Raw genomic sequence first — 23,041 nt, 5'->3', positions numbered from 1 at the left:
TATAAAACCAGTGTTTTATGGCTCAAGATATATTCTGTAATTGCGAAGACGCCGAAGACATTAGATCTTCATTCGCGTATGTTGTGTTTTTTTCTCTCTCTCGTCTGGCTTTACAAAGATGAGCCAATGTCAAGTTTGTAGTTATTTGTAACAAGTTAGTTAAACTATACAAGTATGGACCCCGTCTGTGAAGGCACTAGTCGACATACGCACAACACCCCCTTAGAGCGCTTTCCAGTCAGTTTTAACAAAAAAAAACACTCCAAAAAGGCAGATCACCCCCGCCAGCTAACACCAATTACAGACGAAGTCCGTGTGGTCCGTGTGTTGTGTTGTTATGTGTGATCTGTGGCGTGTTATTAATTGTCTATGGTGATTGTGATTTGCGACTTGTATTTGCATTTTAAAATCTGAATTTTTTAATTAAAGTGGTTGACTGATACATAATTTAGCTTAAGATCATTTGATTACTTGTTTAAAAGAAAGCTTGTTTCGAGTTAATAATAACATTATGGCTGATAGACAAATTAAAATTAAGGTAATAACTACTAATAAGCCTTACATAAAGTTATTTTTCTAATTCGGATATTTTTGCGTTCGTTGTAACAAATTCACTGCTTGTATACATGGCTTTTATTACCGGTTTAATTTTTATAAGCTCCGATAAAAAATTAAAATTTGCTAAATTGGTTAAGTCATGCGTTTGTTTACAACAAGTGATAAGCCTTATCAATTGAAATTATGGGAAGTTTGACATTTCTTTTACTAGTGTGAGTGTCACAGTTATCTAACCTCCAATTTTGTTGAGATTGTACGAAATAAGATATAACCATGTCCTATGACCTGAAACGAGAAGAGGAAGTAAAGGAATACGTAGAGAACCTCGGTATTGAGTATCGATTCGGATGTTTTAAAGAAAAAAAGCCGGAAGTTTGCCACCTTCTAGCCGATTACTTGGAAGCGATCAAAAAGGATTATAAGAAAGCTTCAAAAGTGTATAAAAGCAATTGTGATGATTATAACTACCCAAAATCATGTTTGAAGTACGGGAATTACGCGTTAACCGGGCGGGGTAGAGATAATATTGATCAGAATGAAGCGCTAAAATATTTCGAAAAAGGCTGTGAGTTGAATGAACCTGTATCTTGTCTGCATGCTGGTGTCTTGCTTACAGCAACGGGACCTGCGACAACAATTCCGAGAGACGTACCAAAGGGTAAGCTAAGATTTTTCATTATCTAATATGCAAGGTTTAAAATAGTTGTGCAATATAAGTGCTACTTACCTACAGTACTTATATTAAATAATGAACTAGTTCTGAATCAGTAGTAGATTTACTTGACGATTCAAAAGCTAAAAAAATTGTTAAACTTATTCATTTCTTGTATATTTACTGTGTATGTGATTATAAGCATGTAGATACATCTTTTTAATGTAAACAATGTCAAAATTGCAGGATACAATTACCTCAAGAAGAGCTGTGATCAGAACGATGACAAGGCTTGCCACTACTTAGCTGGCATGTATCTGAGTGGAGTACCTAAGAACCCTAAAGAATATAACCCACATAACCCAGAAAAAAATGCCAACCTTGACTACCTCATCAGACCTGACATGAAACAAGCATTTCAATTTGCAAAGAAAGGATGTGAACTCGGCAATATTTATGCCTGTGCGAATGTCAGTTTGATGTACAAAAAAGGTGATGGTGTTGAAAAGAATATGGATGAATCAAAACGGTACTTTCAAATAGCACAGACCCTCCAAAAAGCTCACGAGACTGCAAAAACAGTGCAGTTCCAACAAGGGCTCGAAACTAAATAGCAGCTTAATGAGATTAAGGTTGACTTGCACTAGAATTTAATTGTGTTTAAATTAAATTTTCTATTCCTGTCCTTTTTTGTCTTCTCTGAATAAACTTGTCAAGAAGTGACAGTATTACTTTTATTATTTAACTAAACCAAGTCAAGCAATTTGGTGCAAGTGGACTTAAATATTTAATAATGTAATATAAAATATTGTGTTTGTGTGGATTTCATAAATTATATTATGTTGTAACTTGTACATTGTTTAGATCAATAAAAGTAATAGTATTAATTTATTTTTTATTGTAATACATGTTTAAACTTTTACTTAAAAATTACTTAACTAGATGATGCCTGCAACTTTGCACAGATTTAGGTATTTAAAAATCCCATGGAAACTCTGATTTTCTAGTATGAAAGTAGCCTATGGCCTTCTCTGGAATACAAGCTATCCTCTGTACCAAATTTCTTCAAAATCAGTGAAAAGCTAGCAGACAGACAGACAAGCATACTCTTATATTTTTAATATTAGTATGGATTATAAATACTTATTTGTTCAGACATTACTGACTTGTTTGTTGTGGATCTTACTCCTTATGCTCTTTTTGGCAAGCTTGCTTATATCTACTCTTGTTTGTTTTGACAAGTCAAGTCAGCTTTACCAGTAGCGGTGAGTTTTTATATCTAATCATATAAAAAACCCCGCCCTACTACTACTACTGAGTTACTATAGCCTAGGATACCTTTTAAAAGTAATTTATGATGAAAATTCAGATTGGAATCATAGGAGGGTCAGGGTTAGATGACCCCAATCTGTTTGAGAGCCCAGTGGAGCGAGACCTGACCACTCCATATGGAAAACCCTCAGATGTGCTGCTTGAAGGGTTCATCAAGGGTGTTCCTTGTGTACTGTTGGCCAGGCATGGGAGGAAGCATCAGCTTCAACCAAGGTAGGTACGTTTTTATTTTATTGGGACAAAGCAAAGATATAAAACTCCAGGTAGATAAAGGTCACAATTAATATTAGTGAAGTCGAATTGTTACGCTTGGGTGCGTGACGCGTAGTGACACACATTACATAGAAATTGGCGCCGGCTTCACATCTTTTTTCTTGACACCTTCGGGCGTGCTTTAAAAATGGCGCCCAATACCAGAAGGTCGATTCCGGAAAACCTGTATTGGTCTTTATCACAAACGCAATTGGCGAGATTGGCTGAACTTATTGTATTTTTATTGTAACAATGTATTTTAGGCATTAGCGAGAGAAATATAACGTTTCAGAGATATGTTTTGGAGGGAATTTTCAATAATCTTTACTCCATGTTAATTTTTCTCTTTATATATTTTCTTGTTGTGGATGATTGAATCAGCTTTAGATGTTAATTAGTGTAAACTTGCAGCGACATAAACTACCGAGCCAATATCTGGGCGCTGAAGCAGGCGGGCTGCACGCACGTGCTCGCCACCACGGCCACCGGCTCGCTGATCGACAAGTACCGGCCCGGCGACCTCGTCGTGCTCGACGACTTCATTGACAGGTAGGTACCTTCCGCAACATAAACTACCGCGCCTATTGAATGATTGAATATTATTGTAAATTGAACAATTGAAAAGAGCAACCGCCGAGTTTCTTGCTGATTCTTCTCGGTAGGAAAGGCATTCCGAAACGGTGGTAAATCATTTGACGATTCAAAAGCACTTGTAAAAGTTTACTTGAATAAAAATCTGTTCTATTCTATCGACAAGTACCTACTGGCCCGGCGACCTCGTGCTCGACGACTTCATTGACGAGAATGGTTCTATTTTCTTCTTCTTCTTCTTCTCTCTGGGCTGGTTTCCGCACTTAAACGTTTCCGTCTGTTGTGCGTGCGTTGTCCCTCCCCGCCGGAGTTCACTCCAGCCATCCAAGCTCGCTCCAGAAGCCGAGTAGACCGCCCAGGTTGCCGAGGGTTTTATTTTATTGCCTTCTCGTTTTCTTCACGAAGCATTTCTGGCGATAAACTGTGTTGCGGTAAGTTGTGACACCACGGAAGCCAATCGAATTAACAACAATTATGGCGCGCTATGTTCGAGACTAGCTCCGACTGGTCAATCATCTCGTTAGATTGCATTGAGTTTGCAACGCCTCATACTCACCAGAGGAATCGCCAAGTTACCTCTACCTATGTATTCGTGTGTTGCCAGGACCTGGGGTCGTAACTGCACGTTCTTCGACCGCACAGCGGGCGGGCCGCGCGGCGTGTGCCACCTGCCCATGCGGCCCGCGTTCTGCGAGAGAGCGCGCCGGGCGCTGCTGGCGGCCGCGCGCGATCACGGACACGTGTGCCACGAGACCGGCACCGCCGTCACCATACAGGGACCGAGGCCAGTAGCTCGATTACTCAGTCTCTCTTTTTAACTGGTTAAAGGTACCATAACTTTAAGTTTCAGTTAAAACGAGACAGGTGGTCCTGTCTCGTTTTAACTCGTCGTAGCTCTAATCACTTTCTTGTAGGGACTTCCACACGTAATGGTCTTGCGCCGCCTGAATCCAGTGGTTCCTTACGACTCGCTTGATGTGCTCTGTTCACCTAGTGAATTCCTACCCCCGCTTCCAGGGTGTTAATTCGGGATAAATAATGTAATATAATTTGTCTCAAATTTTCTTGTGCGTAAGTTTACAACACTGGCACGATAGAGCAGGCCATTGAAACAAGCCGCTGACATTGAAATTAATGTAATAAATTCCGAAATCTGCTTTTTGAATTTAAGTACTTATATGATATGCTTTGCATCCTTAGATTTTCAAGTCGCGCCGAGAGCTTGATGCATCGCATGTGGGGCGGACATGTCGTCAACATGACCACAGTCCCGGAGGTGATGTATTTTGCACACTTACAAACAACCATTTCCGCGAGTTATAAAGTAAACTTTACACAATGGAAGAGTTTCCATTTTCTATGACAAAAATGTGAAATGTCAACAAATGAAAAAGTTATGGTACTTGCGCTTGCCACAATAAATTCGTTTCATGCGGCGCTTTAGCGTGTGACGTCACAACCGAACACCAATAAATAAAAACAAGCAGTTTTAAAAAAATAACTAGGGACGAGAGCTTGTGCTAGTGCAACTCTATTGAGCTATTGAGTTTATTTGTAGTGCAACGATCTCGACTGCGTCACACTCCTCAGTCATTTTATTGATGGATTTCAATTTTACATTCCATTTTACTTATTAGTTTTGATCTTTTAATTAAATTACTTGTTTGAAATATGATAAATATTAACACCATCATGCAAGTCCTCCATTCCACTCAGGTGGTGTTGGCAAAAGAAGCGGGACTTAGTTATGCTGCTGTGGCGCTCGTCACCGACTACGACTGCTGGCGGGAGAACGAACAATCGGTAAGTACTTATTAAGCTGACGTAAACCTGAATAGTACTTATTGTAAGGTATAAGTCACATAATATGTTTTGTACGCTTAGGCCCAGACCACCTAAGCGGAGAGGAGAGGAAGTTGTACAGTCAATCAATCAGATTTTTAAAAGATGACATGATAATTCTTTCGCGTCATCTATAATGAAACTAATTGGTCGACTGAAAACCTCTCTCTTCACCGCTTAGATGGATATTGGATACCGGCCGAAATTAATATAATCGCCTTATCTGTTGATAAGTTATGTATTTACAAACATTGTTAGATATTTTTTGGACAAATAACAACGTTCACAGATCGCAGATATGATCGTTTGTTAATTTTGACCATATGGATCCGACACTTCTGTGATGTATTTAGGTCAGGTTTGGTCAGCCACGTTTTTATTATTGTTTATAATATCTTACTTGTTGGTCAAACATTAGCACAATTTCCGCACAGGTGTCGGTGAGCGAGGTGCTGGCGACGTTCGCGCTCAACATCCAGAAGGCCATCGACGTGGTGGTGGGCGCCGTGCAGCGCCTCGCTGACGAAGACGACTACTCCTACTTGGACTGCCATAAGGTAGCTCGCCGTTGACAACCTACACTGGCGCTAAGCTTTTATTTTATTTTTATAACTATCCAGTAAGTAACCAGAACGCTAGCAAAAACTTAGCGTTATTATTATACTACCTAAACACGACCAATGCCAGTAACCTTAATAAATAAATTGCCTTATTTTGTATTTTTAGTATTTTTCGTAATGTATAGGTACATTGCGGGTTTGAAAAATACGACGCTATAGCGTTGAGAATTCGAGTCAATGCCCTATCTACGACGCGGCATTGATACCTAGTGGCCTACTTAAGCAACCTTCGTTGACCTCTAGCGTTAGTCAGATGTTTTATTTGCAATATATTGTGAAATTTAAATAATACAAGATTTTATATATTTTTTTGGGTAATATTATTTTATCAGTAATCTTCAATATTATCACCTCTTCGTTTTTGCTAGCGTTCTGGTTACACCCTGTATAGGCTTGTGCTTGGATGCTATCACACCAAGCAGTAGCTGATGCAGCCAAAGGTGGCTGCATCATGTCCTGTCCAGAAGGTACCTATTCACTCTTCTTTTGAAGGCACCAGGTAGAAAAAACGGGAGGGCATTCCATATTCTAGCAGGGCGTATTATACTACGATGAAGCAAATCGCTTCGTACGGGTCCGTGGGATTTCGACTATGTTTGCTTGCAGAATTTCCCTAGATTTGTCTTCAGCATTATAAGACGAGATCAACAATCAGCTCAGCTTCCGAGACAAATAATACTTAACACCGCAACTGTGTCTCTATTGCATACCTACACTTGCTGGAATTGCTCCTTATCGTAATAAAATAACGTCTCATTTAGAGTCAATTTTCGTACAAAACCTTTTCTATCTGTTTCAGGAACTGGTTGCATCTGCAGTTATGCTCAAAGAATAGAAACAAATAAGTAATACAATGTTTTAGAAGCATTTATATAGTGTATACCTATCTATGAGTGAAATTAATGTACATATGTACGAAATCATGTTTATCTTCGAAATAAAACTCAGAAACTGCGTACTGTATTTATTGAAGTACTTAGAAATCCACATACAAAATGACGAAATTGATCTTATCAACACTACACTAGGGCTGTGTTCACATAATATCCCGTATATCGTATAAGAGTTTTTATCGAATGGTGTAGAGGCAATATACTAATTATATTATGACTTGTGTGACACACGGTTACATCGCATATTCAATCAATTGTGTACAGATTTATTCGATAAAACTTCATATACTATACACAGATAAATACTTCACTGGAACGTAGCCTTACTATTTTCTTATAGCTAATTTCATTTTGCTAAAATTACGTATCTTGTGCTCTATTATAATTATAATTATTTAAAACGCGACAAAAAAAGACAAATTCATACAACTAGCTTTCATTTAACCAAACCCGAAAAATCTCGTACACTAATCGCTATGTTAAGTTTAAGATGAATCGTAACAAATATAATAGTAATATTTACCAACCCATTTATTATTATTATTATTTCTTTATAGCCTTTTAAGGAAACTAAAAATTAAGGCCAAAGGGTTAACCAGTTTAATTTCATTCGATCATAATATGATCAATTGAAATTCGACTTAATATAATATTCCAATAGTTTTTTCAAAATTATTCGTATTCTGAGATGAAAATAATAGATATTTTTCATCTAGGATGCAAGCTATCTCTATGCATGCAATCGATTCAGCGGTTTACATCGTGATGACATATATTTAGCATCTAAAATATTAGAATGTAATAAATATGGAAGTATGGATAGAAAATCTAAAGTAGATCAACAGGTAAAAATAACATACAATTAAATCTGAATGAGGCGTCTAATGTAACGATTCACCTTAAGGGTTGATTCCACGTTAAGAATTCTATAGGTACGTTTATGTCTGGAAATTGTATTTCCCCACGCGCTCGGCTACCATACATTGTGCCGTAAATTACGTAACGATAGCTTTGTGCTGAAAAATTCTTAGCGTGAATACCAGCCTTAACATCTCCCACCACTCCATCGACCGCTCTGACTTTATTGAAGTGAAACATCTTTACCGGCGTTAGAAGACAGGAAAATGTATGTAAATAGATATAAACAATGAAAAAGGCTAAGTACAGTAGCATCACTCACAAGTCACGCCGATGTACCTGCGCAGAAATCTTATTTTAGAATGGCGCTATAATATTTCAGCCAATCATAGCACGAGTCTGTCTGCTATTGGTTGTTGCCTACGCGCCATATTTTGTACGAGCGAGATAGCACGTCTCTGATGTAGGTACTTGTGTTTAAAATCTAATGTCAAGCAATAAGGTCTGTATTTAATTGGTGTACATTTTGTTTTAAACGGCGTTAGGTTGCTCTGTCCTGCGCAAACGAATTTTGCTGATGCGACTTATAAAAGTGGTACTACTGCAACTGAAACGGAAGTGTTCCCTCCTCCCAAAGATGTTTGAAATAACTTCCTCTCAGACTGTTAATATTTTATAAATATATATATTATAGCCAAATAAAGGAGAAACTGACTTAAATCACCGGCTTTACAGCGTTGTAAAAAAAGCGGTCGCCGGCCTTCAAGTATTTTATTTTCCGCAATCGATAATATCCGATCAGTTCATCTCGAAAGCTTACCAAGCTGGTAAAGCAGCTGTCAAAACATGCATCTATTGGATGAATATTTCGAGGAAATAGGACAAAATTAGTCTAAAAACTTTGACTTGGGAGAAATCAAAATAATCAATTTTCGAATATTATTAGATCCTAATAGTGCGGTTCGATGTAGTGGACGGAGGCCTTATTCGTCAAATCGTTTTTTTATTCCTATCTATATTAGATATACCGTAAAATAAAACTTAACTAACTCTCCAAATGCTCTTGTTTATACTCTCAGACGCAGCACCTGAAAAGAAAATATTGTATCTTAAGTGTTCCGAAAGTAATAATATTAAAGAATAAAAAACCAACGCAAGCGCAGCGAGCGCTGAATGTTTAATTAACAGAAAATGATAACAAAATCATTAAAAATAAATAAATGCATTAGCCCTCAAGATTTCGAAAAGAAAATCATTTTCGTAATCACTGACATGGCAAAAACATATTGTTTATAAAAAGTCGACCATCTTGGATTTGGAAATGGACTTCATATTTTTTAAATCATCACTCCTCAAAACCTCGAAAATGGCATCTATTCAATTCACAAACATTAATAATGCCTATTTTTGAAATTCGACTGTGTTTTCGTCAGAATTTTTTCAGGAGTTCGTGGGATAAAGCTCCGAAAAATGCTAGGCCACCGCATGCAGTATCAGTGCTAAAGGCTAGTGGCTACGTTGTAGCTATACAGCTTTGCGAAGAGGAAAATCAATTTGAGATCACTTGCATTTAGTCTAATACTCAAGTAGAATCACTCCTGTGCTGCAAGTGTTTGTGTACATACCATGCCTGGCACGCTGTTCTCGTCTTGTCCCGCTACAAGGTACGGTCGGCCTCAAAATTCAAGTAGCAATTCCGCGAAATTGTTGCATCAAAAACCTGTCGCATTTGACCTTTTTCTATAAACACCACACACACTTAACGCATGTGCATAACCGTGCCACGCGAATATGATCATTAAGGTGCTAAACGACTTACGGCCTTTGACTGTACCTGCGCTTGTCAGTGGTCTCAGTTCTTGGTCCAGGGGTTGCGCGTGTGCTGGCCGGGGATCATGTCCAGCAGGTACTGGCGCTGCGCCTCCGCCACGCGCTGCATCTCCGCGGCCATCGCGGCGCTGCCGCCGCTGTTCTTGCCCGCTGCAAGTATAATTATATTTTCCTGACTTTTCCTGATCATCTGAAAGCAGACTAGCTAACTAGTAATTTATGCAGAACATATTATAGTGCACAATTGCACTTTCAAATCCTTCATTCTCACAGTCCGATAGTAAATCAGACACGAACCGAAAGGGAGATTAGGCGCAGGATTAATGACTTTCACAAGCTCTGAGGCGTGGGAATATAACACCAACACCGAGCTGCAAAGGAATATTTCTTAAAAAAACTCAATAATTTTTGACCCAATCTGGAACCTCATGATCCTTAGCTGAATAAGCTAGCCAACGAGATCAGCAAAGCAATTCACATAGAGAACAGTGGATACCCAGTAAATCGTGAAATATAACGGTTAATACTTACATCGTTTGCCCAGCGCGTTGGCTTGTTGCGCCAGAGCTAACTGGTAGGTGTAGAGCAGTGGGGAGAACTGCATCATAGCGGCCGCAGCCGCCGCCGGCGACATGCCACCGCTGCCGCCCGCGCCGCTCAGACCTGAGCGCAACATACTCAAACGTTCATACCTAGGCTATATTTTACTAGAGGCACATGGACAAGAAGTTAAGAAAGCTGCAATTGAGCGCGGTTGTCGTGCTGAAGTCCGCCGCGATGTAGTAGTAGTAGTAGGCGATGATGCAGCCTTAGGTGGCCTGTCTAGAAGGTGCTTATCTATTCTTCTTTTAAAGGTACCAAATATTATAGTTAGCATGGAAAAGGGAAGCCGGAAGAACATTCCATATTCTAGCAATGCGTATTAAAATCGAGGAAAGGAGTATCGCTTCGAATGAACTTTCTACTGGAACTTTCGTTCACTTCCGTGGAACTTCAACTTAAAGAGTGCAGGCATTTGCAATGCGTCGCGGTCCGATAGAATACCACCCGTTAACTGTCTTAAAAAGAAAATAGCGAGCTAACGGATCACCCAATATTAAGTGATTACCACCGCCCATGATTTGCAGCATCAGAGGCACCGCCAATGCGTTGTCGGCTTTTTAGGAATTTGTTGATCCACCACTTGAATAACTCCATGTTGAAATGTAGTGGGAACATCGGCGAAGGGAGTTGGTTCATCAATTTGCATGTGCGTGGATAAAAGGATCTGGCGCAACGAGCGGTCGAAGTGCACTATGCCATCAGGAAAGTAAGAAAGCGTAATAAAAGTGTTACCTCTAAGCAGCTGGTGCTGTAACGCCTGCATGGCGGCCGCGCTCTGCTGCTCGAAGGCCATCTGCGCCGCCGCGGCCGCCGCCAGTTGCTGCAATAAACACTCTCTTTACGCACAAAAGACGGAAACTTTAAGTACGGAAACCAGTCTAGAGAGAAGAAGCTTTCACTCTCTTTGAAAAATTATTTTTTTACACTTGAGCAAAAAACTCATAAAACGTCTGAACCGCGCTGTGATAGTAGCAATAACAAATTTACTCAAATTTAGACAATAAATCGTTACATTAAGGTGCAATTTCGATTTGAAAAAATTGACAAAAAATATGCCCGTAGTCCCATGATCACTTTCTCTTCTTTAGATGACAAAAAGGAGTGTTATGTTTTCAGGATTGATGTATCTGTGCAAGTTTCTTTATTCCATCATAACTTCTAAATGCCTGAAGAGATTTGGATGTATGGGGTATCGTTAGAATCCTTACATCATCCTGAGTGGTACTGGCTATAATTAAAAAAAAATTCAATATGGTGGTTGTATGGCACGGCAGTCGTGTTTTTATTTACGAGTTACGACTTGTTGAGAATAATGTGGTCTTGTTAAAGTAAGTGAATGGCTATACTCCATAAGTTAAAATTGGTGAACTGTGTTGGATAAAAGTAAATGAAGTGTTTGCTAACCTGATGCTGTTTGCTGCTGCTTCCTTGACTGCTGGTTGTTGACGATGACCCTTTAATTTCGAATAATATTGTCATTAATTTGTCTATTTTAAAGAATAACAATTTATCATCAATTTTATTACTGGGCAGAGTAGACTATTGGATATATTTGCATAATATCATACACATATCTTTTGACGGTGCATGGCTGTCAGTTGAGAGACTATTTAAATACTAAATGATGTCCGCGACTTTGTTAGTGTGGATTTAGGTATGTAGAAAAATTCGTGGAAACTCTTTGATATTCCGGGATAAATAGCCTCACGAAGCTTCTATATGTAGGACTTATGTGCCTTAAGAGCTGGTCTTAGGTGTCTGGTTTTTGGACTTATCATGTTTACACCAGAACATAATACCGTAAGTCCAAAAATCAGATTATATGAGCATTTGAAACTTGAAAAAATGGCTACAGACAGAAACGATACAAACTATAATATTTATTTTAGTTGCAAGTACTGATACTGTTAAATCTGGTTCTTGGATTTATTATGTGTATAAGTGTATCAAACCACAGAAAAATAAGTTTAGATTAGAGGTTCCACCTTGGTTTGGATGATGCACGGAAAGGATCGAGACCCTCGTCGATGGGGATGACGTGCAGAGTGCAAAGGGAGGTTTAGATAAGAAGTGTCGTACAGTGTACCTTTACCTTTCTTCGCTGGCGGCTCGGGGTCGCGCGCGCGCTCCGCGTGGTGGCCGCGCAGCGCCTCCGACGCGCTCAGGTTGCGGCTGCTGCTGCTGATAACAACACCGAGCTCGTGTTGCTCATTTGTCCACTCATGTTCCGTGTCCTTATTATATTCCACTGGCTGACGCCCGCGACTTCGTCCGCGTTGATTTATGTTTTTCAAAATCCCGTAGAAACTCTTTGATTTTCCGGGATAAAAGTAGTCTATGTATGTATCCAGGGTATATTCTATCTCCATTCCGAATTTCAGCCAAATCCGTTTAGTAGTTTTTACGTGTAAGAGTAACAAACATACACACAAACTTTCGCCTTTATTATTGCCGATTATTTATACATCAAATCTCGATTATAGATCTGAGATCTAAACGCATTCCAGTATGCCATCCGATTCCAATCTATGTTTAAAATTTTAAGCCTCTTAAACTCATCGGTAAGTTAGTTAAAAATCGATTTCAAAATTTGTATTGAACAGACAAATAAACATAAGTCCTGAACTCAATGACTGAGAAAGTTGAAATTTTGCATAGAGGTTTTCTTCATAATGTAGACAAGCGATAGGGATAGGGAATTCGCATTTGAAAGCGACCACTCACTATATAGTATAGTGAACAAAATTATATTGTCCCCGACGTTATGTTGACACCATTGCAAATCACACAAAAGTTCTAAGGAATAAAGCAAACAAAGCAATAGTGCCAACATGATGGCAAGGGACAAGTTATAGTGGACGGTCTGTATGTCGCGACGCGCTGTGCTGCGCCGCTCTAGCGCGACATGCACCATCCGAAACGATTGAAATATTTTGACGCTTCGTGCAGCGCTGCGCGATGTGTGTGCGCTGTGATGCGGTCCGGCCTAGAGACTGACCTGTTGGCGGGCGGTGCGGGCTTGGCGGGCGGCGGCGCGGGCGGCGTGGGCGCGGCGCTGCTGCGCGACGTGGAGCGCGACAGCGTCATCTGGACAGTAAATGGCACCACAACACTTCACTATCGTATTTGTTATTACAGTGACTTGACTATACTCTATCCACGAGAGAAGTCAGTAAAGGGCTCTCGCTGCTATCTAATCCCATACAAATGACAAAAACAAAAACTAAGTGGACGTTAACCATTTTTGAGTCACTAACCAATCACAAACGAAACAATGTTTTCGAATTGAATTTCGAATATTTTTTGATAGACATCATATTTGATAAAAAATAACATTTTTTGGTATAGTATGGAATATTATTCTAAATTGAAAAACGAGGAACCACCGAGGTTCTTGCTGGTTCTTCTCGGTAGGAACGGCATGCCGAACCAGTGGTAGATTATTTTGACGATTCAAAAGCACTTGTAAAAGTCTACTTGAATAAAAATCTATTGTATTCTATTAAACGTCTAACCTGCGGCGTGCGGTGGTGGTGCGCGTGCGCAGGCGGCGGCGCGGGCGCGCTGGGCGCGGCGGGCGCCGGGGACGCGGGCACGCTGGACGCGGACGCGGACGCGGAAGTGGACGAGGGCGCGGGCGGCGGGGACGGCGCCGCCAGCCGCCGCTCGATCTCCTGCTCCTGCTGCAGCGCGCGCACGAACGCCGTCTTCAAGCGCGCCGTGTGCTCCGCCTTGAGCGCTCTCTTCACGTTCCCCGACACGCATAGCTCGCATAGACGGCGTGCGTGAGGCGTTAATGGGTTGCAGGAGAACGTAGCGTCTTGTCTACGCGCCGGTTGTCGCTCCCAGCGCCACACCGGCGTGAAGTCGCTGCCGCATTGTGCGCAAACTGCGGGCACGCTCGATCGAGGCATACTGGCGGGACAGTTACCGATTTTATTTCATATTGATATCACAGTTCCTACACATACTAAATGCAGCTCGGGCGACATGAGACACGACCGTTCATTTCTTATCATTAATTTATACTAATTGATGATTTAGATTTTTACAATCCCAGGGAACTCTTTGATTTTCCGGTATAAAAAGTAGCCTATGTCACTCTACAGGTTTTTGATTATATTCATGTAAAAAATCACGCCAACCCGTGGCTCCGTTGCAACGTGATTGAAGGACAAACAAACACACTTTAGCATTAATATTAGCATGATTATGTTAACACGCAAAATGTAAATACGGCGAATTTTGAAAATTTAACTACGATAAACCGCTCTTTTGACACGACACTATAGCAAATATGGTGAGTTCTTTATTTATTAACGCACTATATTACGTACGATGTTGCAGGAAAAGGTCCGTTTGCAGGCATTATAAACACAGTACCTTTGCTACATTCTATGACTCACCGATCTTCGTTAGTGAGGTAGTCGACGACATGCTCCAGTCCGACCAAGTAAACGAAGTCCGTGTTGCTGGGCGACGGGATGAAGTTCATCTCTGGCGGGGGAGGCTTAGGGGGCGGGATCTGTTTTGAAGCAGGGTGATTGTTATTTGGGCATAATATTACGGCGCGATTACACTTAGTCAAATATCACACAGACCTGCCAATTCGTTCATTTTTCTTCTCTCGTAGATAACTACAGACCGTTCACTAACTTTGGACAAGTTTGTGACAAGAGAAGACCTGCCATTATGTTGGCACCATTGTAAATTACAATAATAAACCGTAATTTCTAAGGGATGAAGCAAAAAAAAACTATAGTGCAAATCAAGTCTTTATGCTGCAACGCGCAGCAACACGCTGTGCAGCGCTGGTCTAACCGTTACATAAGCTGAATTTGTAGCTGAAGGCTGTTTAAAGGTCGTAATTGGAGGTAAGAAATATGAGTAACCTGCAGCAATGTTTTCTCTAGCTGTTTGCGCAGCGCGAGCTTGGCGGCGGCCTGGCGCTGCGCCGGCGTCTGCGTGTCCTCCGAGCTACGGGAGCTGGCCTGTGGATTACGTGCTAAAATAAACACTTTGTTTGTTCAATAAGCCAACTAGCCCAGAAGGGGAGAACACTTTTGCGAGTTCGCTGAGTTTGTTGTGGGCTCCTCTCAGACCTAGGCGCGTTTGGAACCCTCGTAGCTTTAGTTTTAGGTTTACGTAATTAATTATTTATCATCACAGTATCATCTATACAAGTACAATAGTGCCTACTTTGAATAAATGATTTTAACATATGCAATATGCATATTGCCTGGGTGCCTGGTGCACTTCGACCGCCCGTTGTACCAGATCCTTTTTTCCAAGCACATGCAAATTGTAGAATCAACTCTCTTCTGCTGTGTTCCCATTAGATTACAACATGGGGTTATTCAAATGCCTGAAAGGCCGAAAACGCGTTGGCGGTTCCTCTAGTACTGCAAATGTTCATGGGCGGGGTTATCACTTAACATCAGGTTACCCGGCTGCTCGTTTACTCGCTATTTTTATTTGAAAAAAAAATGCTAAAGAATATTAAACGAGATAGATATACAAAGATATATAAACCAAGATAAAAGTCGACATCACATGTTATACTCACTGCATCGCTGGTACTGCTGGTCACTGACGAGTTATCCTGGGCAGGCTTGCAATCCAAAATACCATACATTTTAAAAACTAAACACTATTTCGCCTAAAATGATCGCGATCTACATGATGTTAACATAAAACAGGTTTTTGATTGAACATTATATAAATGATTAAAATTAATTATGATTTATATTATAAAAAGTAGAACTGGCAATTTGCTAGTTTCCTTTGATGCAATTATTTCATTTTGATACATGATTAGAATTAGAAACTAAAGTTATTTTCCCTCAAGCAAAAATATCTTTTTATTTCAGATTTAAAATATTGATGTAGTGTTTTAATATTCTATTGTTCACCGAATTGGTTTGTTTGGTTCATCTACGGATCTCTTTGCTTCTGATGACATAGAACTTCGAGGAGGGTTCACTCCATCAACCGATGAGTAAATCTGAGCTTTCTTGTGAGGCCCATAGTTAGCGACCACTGCTGTACTACTGTACTATAGGTACCCGGCAGGAAATATTGCACATCAAACTTTAGAAAGAGATAAGTTTCATAGAGCGTTGTCTCTGTCGTTGATACCGACCAAACTTCATATAGGACTGAGTGAAAGGGACGACGCTCTACGAAACATCTCTTTCTTAAGTTCGATGTACAATATTACCTGCCGGCACCTGTACATGAATCTATATATGTAAGTACACCTGGATTGGGCACTCGTAATACCTACTTCAAGCAAAACCTACTTATCGCTATCCCACTTCGACCTCCAAGCGAGAACGAGATCGCACCGCACTGGGGCCCGATCTCTCACTCTTATTGGTATGGTAAACATGAATGTGTAGTAGTGTTACCTTGGGCGCGGCGTGGTTGGCGGGCGGCGGCGCGGGCGTTATTGTGACCGACGGCGTGATACTGGCGCCGCCTCCAGACATTGTCTGTACAATTTTAATATTAACTAGACTTCATCTACATGGAAAAAGTGGAATTTTTGTGATTTTCTGGGATAAAAGCAGTCTATGTCCATGTTCAGGATGCCAACTTTATCGCTTTTATTTTCTCTAACTCTGAATTAGGTTTTCATTACATTAGAATTAGGTTTTAGGAATGGAAAGAAAAATTGGAAAAGTTGCCCTTAAAATTTTCAAATTCGAGAAAAGCTGAAGACCCTTTTTCTTTGGGATTTTTTTTTTTTTTTGGAAAAGTCATCATTTATAAGCTCAGGAGAATAGGGAAAAGCTTATTCTAGAGGGAATTTGAACAGGATGTCTGTCGGGTCAGCTTATTTTTTTTTTTCATTTATAGACTAGAGCTTGGCTCTGCAATCAGACCTGCTGGCAAGCAATGTCGCAGCCTAAGATGGAGCGCACTTGCCCAGAAAACGCCTATTCACTCTTTGACTTAAAGGTTATTTATTTTTATTTATTCAGATACAAGCCCTTGACTGCAATCTCACCTGATGGTAAGTGATGATGCAATACAAGATGGAAGTGGGCTAGCCTGGAAAGGATATGGCAGTTTTCATTACACCCATACTACTTTGGTTTTTACACGGCATCGAACTGGAACGCTAAATAGCTTGGCGTCACGGCTTTGCCAGTAGGGTGGTAACTAGCCACGGCCGAAGCCTCCCGCCAGACGGAAGGTGCCCATATTATAGGTGTACGAACTTGGAGACGAACAGTACCTGCGTGCGGTAGGAGCCGGGCGTGAGCGTGGCGCCGCCGGGCAGGCTGGCGGTGCGCCGCGCTGCATTGCCTGCCGCCAAGCTGGCGCCCACGCCGCCCGTGCGCTGCTAACATTACATATTTTGAATACTATTTTTTAAGGGCTCCGTACCTCACAAGGAAAAAGGAACCCTTATAGTCTACTAGCTGACGCCCTCGACTTCATCCTTGTGGATTTAGGTATTTCAAAATCCCATTGGAACTCTTTGATTTTGTGGGATAAAAAGTAGCCTATGTGTTAATCCAGGGTATAATCTATCTCCATTCCGAATTTCAGCCAAATCCATTCTGTAGTTTTTGCGTGACAAATAGTAACAAACATACATACATACAAACTTTCGCCTTTAAAATATTAGTGTGATAGTGTGATAATGTCTTTTTTTGGGGAATCAAAACTTATTGGGTATAACTTCCCATTGACCTAGAATCATGAAATTTGGCAGGTAGAAATTTCTTATACTACAAGTAAAGGAAAAAATCGGAAAACCGTGAATTAGTGGTACCTTGGCGTGCTGGTGCGCGGGCGGCGGCGCGGGCGTGACGGTGACGCCGGGCGGCACCACGCAGCCGCTGCCTGCCAGCGCCGTGCCCGCCGCCGAGGCAGCGCTGCCATCCTGAACAAATGAGGAGCTGGCTATCCAAATGTTGTGATTGCTCCAAATGAAATTATATATAGGAAGGGCAAAAAATCGAAAGAAAGCTGTTGAAACCATAATTGGACCGTTTTGATTGAAATCACGAATTTGGGACTCAAAATTAGCACAGTTTTAGGCAATTTTGCTTGGAAATGAGTTCAGATTTGGCCAAAAAAATATCCAAATTAAAAAAAGTATTTTTATTGGAAGCGTTACCGTTATGTTTGTCAGCTCTTCAAAAACATAATAAGCAGAGGCAGGCACGTAGGGGCATGACAAAGAAGTTACAGACAACCAAAGAGAATAATGTGTGGGTTTAAGTTGTGGGATATTCAAGAGAAAATTAAGCCATGTAAACAACATTTTGTCAACCGCCTAGTAATAATAGTTTGGCGCGAAATTTGATGACTTTACGATCTACTTTTTTTTACAAGTTCGACGACTTTACAGTGAGACTGAAATCAATTCCTAAAAAACAATGCTTTCTGCTGTACCTTAGCGGGAGGAAGGGTCGCGGCTTGCTGGGACTGCCGCAGCTTCCTCAACAGCACTAGACGCGTCTCTTCCGCGCGTAGCTTTTCTCTTAGAGCCCGTAGTCTTCGCTCGCGCTCCCATATTTCTGCACTTGACAACTCCTGCAACAACATGTCAAATTGAGTTAACAATATACCTTTCATTAAAATTACATTTATTTCCAAAAAAAACCTATCAATGCCAAATTTTTAATGATGTAACCACAAATTTACGGTTTTCGGATTTTATCTGTTACTTGTGCTTTAAGACCACACCTATCTGCCAAATCACATGATTCTAGTTCAACGGGAAGGAATCTATAGGTTTTCTTGACAGACACAACAGACAAACAGACAGCAAAATGATCCTGTGAGGGTTTTGTTTTTCTTTTTGAGGCATGGAACCCTAAAGTTGTCTTACCCTATGTCCTGGTATAGGCAAAGGCGGGTCATTCTCATCGTCCGACTCTTCGTCATCCTGCGGATCCCGCGGCGATTCCACTGCAGGCAAAACCGTGGGCACTGCACTAGCTGTGATTGACACATTCACTGCACCAGAGTTGAGTTTGCTGCTCACATCTGTGAAAAACATCTCAAAATTCATTACATCTCAAAAACAAAAATAATACTCAGTTGCTATAGTGCTTGTTGAACCTTTAACTTAATATGTTTAGCCTATTCTCCAGGCTGAATTTCGGCCACAGCGACTCAACAGAGTGACCATCTTCAGGAAACTGTATAATATATAGTTGGTTGTAGTAGTAGTTAGTTGAAACTATATAAATAACTGTATATATGGTTGTTGGCACAGATTTTAATTATAATTTTGCTATTGGAAGCGCTTAAATATACATGTCCAACAATGTGATTGATCAAAGGTAAGAGTGTTCTTTAGTTAGTTCATTACATATCACATAAGGCTGACTAGTACTTCCCACTGACCTAGAATCATGAAATTTGGCAGGTAGGTAGGTCTTATAGCACAAGTAAAGGCTGAAAACTGTGAATTCGGGGTTAGCTCACAAATATTTTTTTATTAAAATGTGTTCCTGAACAAATAATAATTAGTATTTTTAATTTTTAAAGATATACAGTCCAAGACCCGTACATTAGAAAACAGATTTTTATCTATTTTTATGCATAACAGTTTATGAGTTATCGTGCAAAATGTCGGAAAAAATAACCCTCGGTGCGCGAGTCTGACTCGCACTTGGACGGGGTTTTTACCAGTAAATGGTGCAGGTGCAGCCAATGAGGGCTTCCGATGTGGCGGCGCGGCCGGCAGGAGCACTATGTCGGGACTCTCGGCATAGCTACGTTGATCAGATCGCGGGCGGAGCACCCGCTTCCCACTCGAGCCCTGTTGTAAACAAGACTTATGCATTCCAATACTCCCTGCTCTACTTCCAGTGGTAATTGAGAAACAGTGAGTCAGATTTTTAGAAATCTAGAAGTGAAATCTTTTTTAGTATTGTTGTGATTATGAAAGATGACACAAAAAATCCTCCCCCTAACTGCATTTTCTCATATATAATATATTATCACCCACATATTTTGTGCAAAATGCTGCAAGCTCCCGCACTTCAAAGCATCAGCGAGCAAGCGAACTTTCGAGTTTTCAAATCAAAGTGCTTTACTTTACCTTAGTGTAATCATGATTAGGACACTTTGTAAATATTGAAACATGATAAAGTTGGGATGGAGTAGGGATTTAAATACTTACTCTATCAATCTTGGATTGCATAAGGAAAAAAAAATTGTTACTCAAATTTGAATACATAAATCTATACTAATATTCGAGCTTCAATTACAATAAAAATATTTATTTAAATAATTTAAATTATCATATTATGTTAGTAAAGACTACAGTCTAAACCACATAAATTCAAAAATATGCACCTAATCTACTGGGCCGATTTGCCCAAGGTAGCAAATATTTGTTCTCTTAGGACTCCAGTTCTACCACTAGAAAGTGCAATTAAAAAACCTACTGACGCCATCTGTTGTTGCTTGTGGAAACTACATCTGGGGACATCAGAACACATCAGAACAACCACATAGTTGTGGATTGTTCAGACCAGTGTCTGTTTCAGTGAACATTTGGACAAGAATAAACCCAGTTTTATTTACCTTAACTACCACTTATTCTGTTAGAGTCTGCCGTATCACAGTGAATCAGTAATATTATGTCTCAAAGATGTTAAAGAAACCACAAAGATATTAAAACACCTATTCACCAAGTCACATAAGGAATTTTTGGACAAGGACATTACCACGGATCTGTTTTGCGATAACCTGGCTAAAAAAGCCAAGTTGCTCAAATCATTCGATTCCTCAATAGGATAACAATAATTAGTGTCAGTCCCTAGCCGTAAGTATATTGTATTTTAGATGATTCAGATAATTTAGCTAAGTTTAACTTTAACTTAATTTCCATCTCATTATATTCTTTTAAAATTTATAACTTAGGTATTTTTTCTTAGTCCTTAGGTTAGCTATTGTATTATATTTTATATTTTACTGTACCACTTATGTTAATGTTAATGCACGCTGGCGCTGTGACTGCCCGTAAGTGGAGTTGCATAAGCGCCATAGAATGTAAGGAACAACATGTATAATTTAAATGTGTAACTCTGTGGGCGGTACTATAGTAAATAAATAAATAAAGTCACACTTAATTATATTCAGGAGAGGACTGTTGTGATTTGAGTCTCTGGATCTGGGAACTTATTTTATATAATGTAATAGGGACAGACAATTTAAAACTGTTATAACTCGATGATTTTAGATCCTGAGAAATTTAGTCTTTAGTCTAAAATTTATTTCCCACCCTTTATTAGCAATATTAAAAAGAACAAGAAACAGATTATAATATTATGGGTTTAAATAACATAAAAGTGAACCATTCAAAGTAAAATGTTTATGTTACACAGGATTTTTAAAGAGGGCATCATAAAGAATAAACTTCTAAAAAAGTCTAAAATAATACTTACATGAGGAGGTGGCTGAGCCGGTGTAATGGTCAAACCGCTAGCCGTCAGAGCTCTGAGTTCACTGAGTTCAGGCGGCAGGGATCTGTTGGAACATAATAATATGTCTAGGTGATGATACCAACTCTATTACATGCACAGCATCCATATCATAATCTATCACATGTTAATAAATGATAATTCCGGGGTTCAATTTCCGACAGGGATTTGGAATTTTATAGTTTCTTATTTTTAGGTCTGTTGGGAGGCTTCAGCTGTGGCTAGTTACCACCCTACCAGCAAAACGATTTAGTGATCCGGTATGATGCAGTGTAGAAACCAAAGGGGTATGGGTTTAATGAATACTGCCAAACCCCTTCCATCTAAGACTACATCATCACTTACCACCAGGTGAGATTGCATTCAAGGGGTAACTTGTATCTGAATTTAAAAATATATATATATTTAGCTTAGAAGTTAGAATTAATTTAGATTTAGGGATTTTCACATAATGTGGCTAATTTTATTACTAAATACCAATGAGTTACTCAATTGAACTTTAAGCGATTTTAGTTTAGTTTAAGAGATTGTGTAGAAGAGAATTAGGTTGCCATTGACTGCTAAATTTCATGCAGAAGATATATTGATTGAAATAATGATGAGTGTAGCATTATTGTTTAAGACAGGACAAATGATAACTGCAGGTTTTCACAGTAGGTATTTGATGTGGAAAAGGAAAATTTATTAGAGCTGTCAATAGTTTATTAAAACTTTGCCTCTAATCAAATTATCACCAAATACCTATTTATCTTTTAAAAATTATGATGAAAAAGGTAACTTATAAAGGTATCTAATTCTGATGAAACTTATTAGAAAATTCAGTTAAGTATGTAAGTAGGTAATTCACTTAGTTAAGTAGGTACTTACCCGAATAAAAAAGATTTAAAAATATTTTTTGATAAAAAAAATTATGTTATTGATACATAATGATGAAAATCTTTTTTGCTAACGAAAAATATAAAAGAGCCTCGTTATTTTTTCCATATAAAGAATTTCAGAAAAGATAATCCTGTTTATACATAGGTACATAAATTAATTACTTGATATTTAAAATCTTACCTTACACTAAGATCCACCGCCGAGTCATCTACATCCATTGTATTTTATAACTGCACAAATAATAATTAATGAAAATTATACAATCACTAAAAAATCGATACAACCTATAGGTTGTTTAGTAACTAGCACTAGGTTAATTGATTTTGGTAGAAAAATGCATAAAAGTAAGAATTCCGTAAAACATAAATAATTAAGCGATGAATTCCCATTTAGGTGTAGAAATACTGAATTGAGTAAGTCTATTTAAAATGAATTAATTTTTGGTAACGCTGTGACAGGCAACTGACAATGGCTGGAGTGACAACAATTACAATTAAATTTAACATAATTATAGCCATTGAACCACGTCCACAAATATGTCCTAGAGTAACAAATTACCTCTTGTACAATACAGTTTCACTAATTTCTTGTTTTCGATGCTAAATAAAAATAAATAATACAATTCGAACAACAATATAGGTACCTACACGACAGGGGTTTTCAGTAGACATA

General features: G+C 39.4%; 3 protein-coding genes across 3 annotated transcripts; 2 read left to right on the top strand and 1 right to left on the bottom strand.

Annotated features, from left to right (window-relative positions):
- The first annotated feature begins 338 nt into the window (after nt 1–338).
- On the top strand, nt 339–6,801 carry LOC123865365 (S-methyl-5'-thioadenosine phosphorylase). Its single transcript, XM_045906360.1, has 8 exons — nt 339–538; nt 2,580–2,755; nt 3,206–3,343; nt 3,990–4,169; nt 4,586–4,661; nt 5,102–5,188; nt 5,662–5,784; nt 6,647–6,801. Exons 1-8 carry the CDS (start codon nt 512–514, stop codon nt 6,680–6,682), a joined length of 843 nt encoding a protein of 280 aa, XP_045762316.1. The 5' UTR covers nt 339–511; the 3' UTR covers nt 6,683–6,801.
- On the top strand, nt 578–2,097 carry LOC123865367 (cytochrome c oxidase assembly factor 7 homolog). Its single transcript, XM_045906362.1, has 2 exons — nt 578–1,216; nt 1,457–2,097. The coding sequence occupies exons 1-2, from the start codon at nt 832–834 to the stop codon at nt 1,822–1,824; spliced, it is 753 nt and encodes a 250-aa protein (XP_045762318.1). The 5' UTR covers nt 578–831; the 3' UTR covers nt 1,825–2,097.
- On the bottom strand, nt 6,798–23,027 carry LOC123865360 (transcriptional repressor p66-alpha). The gene is made up of 21 exons (XM_045906353.1): nt 22,928–23,027; nt 22,550–22,599; nt 21,455–21,536; nt 20,185–20,193; nt 19,689–19,821; nt 18,883–19,040; nt 18,444–18,584; nt 17,818–17,928; nt 17,275–17,382; nt 16,442–16,525; nt 15,598–15,642; nt 14,924–15,022; nt 14,438–14,556; nt 13,547–13,946; nt 13,030–13,118; nt 12,118–12,212; nt 11,436–11,485; nt 10,764–10,851; nt 9,960–10,091; nt 9,433–9,578; nt 6,798–8,686 (listed from the first exon to the last, which is right to left on the bottom strand). Exons 2-20 carry the CDS (start codon nt 22,585–22,587, stop codon nt 9,451–9,453), a joined length of 2,109 nt encoding a protein of 702 aa, XP_045762309.1. The 5' UTR covers nt 22,588–22,599; nt 22,928–23,027; the 3' UTR covers nt 6,798–8,686; nt 9,433–9,450.
- Nucleotides 23,028–23,041: the final 14 nt, after the last annotated feature.

Source organism: Maniola jurtina, chromosome 5 (genome assembly GCF_905333055.1).
Source record: "Maniola jurtina chromosome 5, ilManJurt1.1, whole genome shotgun sequence".
In the NCBI taxonomy this organism is placed as follows: Eukaryota; Metazoa; Arthropoda; class Insecta; order Lepidoptera; family Nymphalidae; genus Maniola; species Maniola jurtina.
Note: the sequence above shows the minus strand (reverse complement) of the source record. Positions and strands in the feature narration are given on the sequence as shown.